This window comes from Mus pahari, chromosome 15, assembly GCF_900095145.1.
Source record: "Mus pahari chromosome 15, PAHARI_EIJ_v1.1, whole genome shotgun sequence".
Lineage (NCBI taxonomy): Eukaryota > Metazoa > Chordata > Mammalia > Rodentia > Muridae > Mus > Mus pahari.
In genome coordinates, this window is record NC_034604.1 from 5,602,544 (window position 1) to 5,604,913 (window position 2,370).

The 2,370-nt window shown below is 37.8% G+C and overlaps 1 protein-coding gene across 1 annotated transcript in view; it reads right to left on the reverse strand.

The window, feature by feature from the left end:
• Window positions 1-2,370, reverse strand: part of Ccny (cyclin Y) — a 137,921-nt gene that overhangs the window by 37,101 nt on the left and 98,450 nt on the right. Inside the window, exon 5 of the mRNA XM_021214507.2 lies at window positions 497-532. Coding sequence (XP_021070166.1) covers window positions 497-532 — 36 coding nt within the window. The remainder of the gene's footprint in view (window positions 1-496; window positions 533-2,370) is intronic.

Consider the following 2,370-nt stretch of genomic DNA (forward strand, 5'->3'; position numbering starts at 1 on the left):
TTTCTCTGTGTAGCCCTGGCTGTCCTGGAACTCACTCTGTAGACCAGGCTGGCCTCGAACTCAGAAATCCGCCCGCCTCTGCCTCCCGAGTGCTGGGTGTGCCACCACGCTGCCCAGCTTACTTTTCACACTAACAGAACACTGCAAGATGCACTTTTATCAGGGAGACTCCACCTTGTTTTGCATGTCAAAATTTCCACCAAATGATTTCAAACTAAATTTAACATTTTATAAAACATGGAAGGCAGAGTTAAGTTGCATAGAAAATAAGCAACAAAAAAAGAATTTGAGCCTTTTCAAGAAGTCTGCTCTGCCACTCATCTTGAGGCTGTTTCCCTGGTCCAGAGGTAGCTCAGCTTTTACCCAGCATGCTGGCGCATTAACTTTTACAAGACCTATGAAAACAGGCACTGAGAATGGAAGTGCAAAGAATACAGAGAAGAACATAGTAAAACAATGAGTGCTACTTTTACAACAGAATCAAGTGGCCACATACCTGTTTTTGATGTGGTAATATATCGCAAGAGCTACACTGTAAAATAAAGCACAGGAATTCAATGTTCCATAAGCACACTCATCATTTCATGTACTAGGCAAATACATTTAATTAAATGTTACAGAGTTCATCTGAAAAGCCATTTCATCAGAGTGCTGGTAAGATTATACTCCAAATAAAGGCGCTCTGGTAGTCACTCCCAGAATTTTTTAGATTATTATTGGAAATAACAGAGTAAGGGGGGGGGGACTTACAGCTTTTCTATCCAATTTTAAGCTTTTTTCACTTTTAAAATGCAGGTACTACATAAAAATACTATAAATTAAACCTACTTAGGAGTCTGCAATTCATGGCCTACTCTGTTACCAAATTATTAGTTGTTTTCATAACTACCAGAAAGAATAACAAATAGCACAACCAGTGGCTGGCATTCCTTTCATACCCATCTTAGCAAGCTATTCAGCACTGCCACTCATGTCCCAAAATGGTGCTGTGACTTACCCAAAGCACTGTTTTAAAACTGTCTAAAATTTTCAAATACATGAATGTAATAAACATTCATTCTCCTCAAATTTTCTTTTCTAATATAAAATACAATATGCTCACCTAGAACTTTGGAAAATTGCGAGGTAGCTCAGTGGGAACATGCTTGCCTAGCACATGCACGGACCTACATGTGATTCCCAGTACAGGGGAAAGGAATTTAAAATACTATTTTTTTTGGCTAGGAATGGTGATGAATACTTGGGAGGCAGGAGAATTGAGAGTTGGAGGCTAGCATAGGTACACAGAAAGAGTATGTCACTAAACACACACACACACACACACACACACACACACACACACACACACACCCCAAATAACAAAATACAGAAAACCAAAAACCAATCTTTTGCCCACCAAAAACTACTATCAGTTTGAGATATTCAGTTATTATTTTTACTTATATGTGTGTGAACAAAGAGACTGGCATCCTATGCTTTGATAACCATGTTGTTGCTCTTTTTTTACCCTTAGGAAATATTGCTAATAAACATGACTTTAAAAGCTACTAGCTATATTTCATAATTTGATTGCTGATTGAATCATTCTCTGTGGCTGAATATTTAAATTATATGTACTGCTCGGTAATTAATTCACACCGTAGTAAAAACAGGCTTACAAATCTCTGTGCAATTTGTGGTTATATTATGTCTATAGGGGAGCATCCTATCTACACTGGGATGACTTGGTAGGTGGGGCTCCCAGCACAGACTGAAGGTGTCTTTGTAACTGGCCGTGTCCTTTCACTGCAGATTCACTGACACTCACCTTGAACATTCTGATAAAACCTTTTCCTTCTGAATAGAAAATGGCATAGTTTCCATCATGATCAAGTAGACTGGGCACTTTTAAATTATCTTCTTTAAAAAAATAATTGCTTAAAATTCTTTGTATTCCTTTTGTCTTACTTCAAATGTAAAAAAAAAAAAAAAAAAAAAAAGCCTCAAGTTATTTTCTTTGCCTCTAAAATGTGCTCTGGTTCCCAGAGAATAAAAATACCCTTCAGGAGACTATCAGAGCAGAGACTTAAGCCAGCTCTGAGGTGTGTACTGTATCTACTGAGACTGAACTAGAACAGACCCTGGCACAGGACCAAGAGCAAATAACAGACCTTTCCTCCTAAATCACTAAAAAGATCTGAGCTGATGAGGGGTCTATGACTAAGGTAAAATGGCTTCAGAGTTAAGGTAATACTGTTTTCAGAATATCTTCCCATATATTCATACCCCTATCATAGTCCCAATATTCTATTTTTTATTAGATATTTTCTTTATTTACATTTCAAATGTTATCCCTTTTCCTGGTTTCCCCTCCGAAAACCTCCTCCCCCT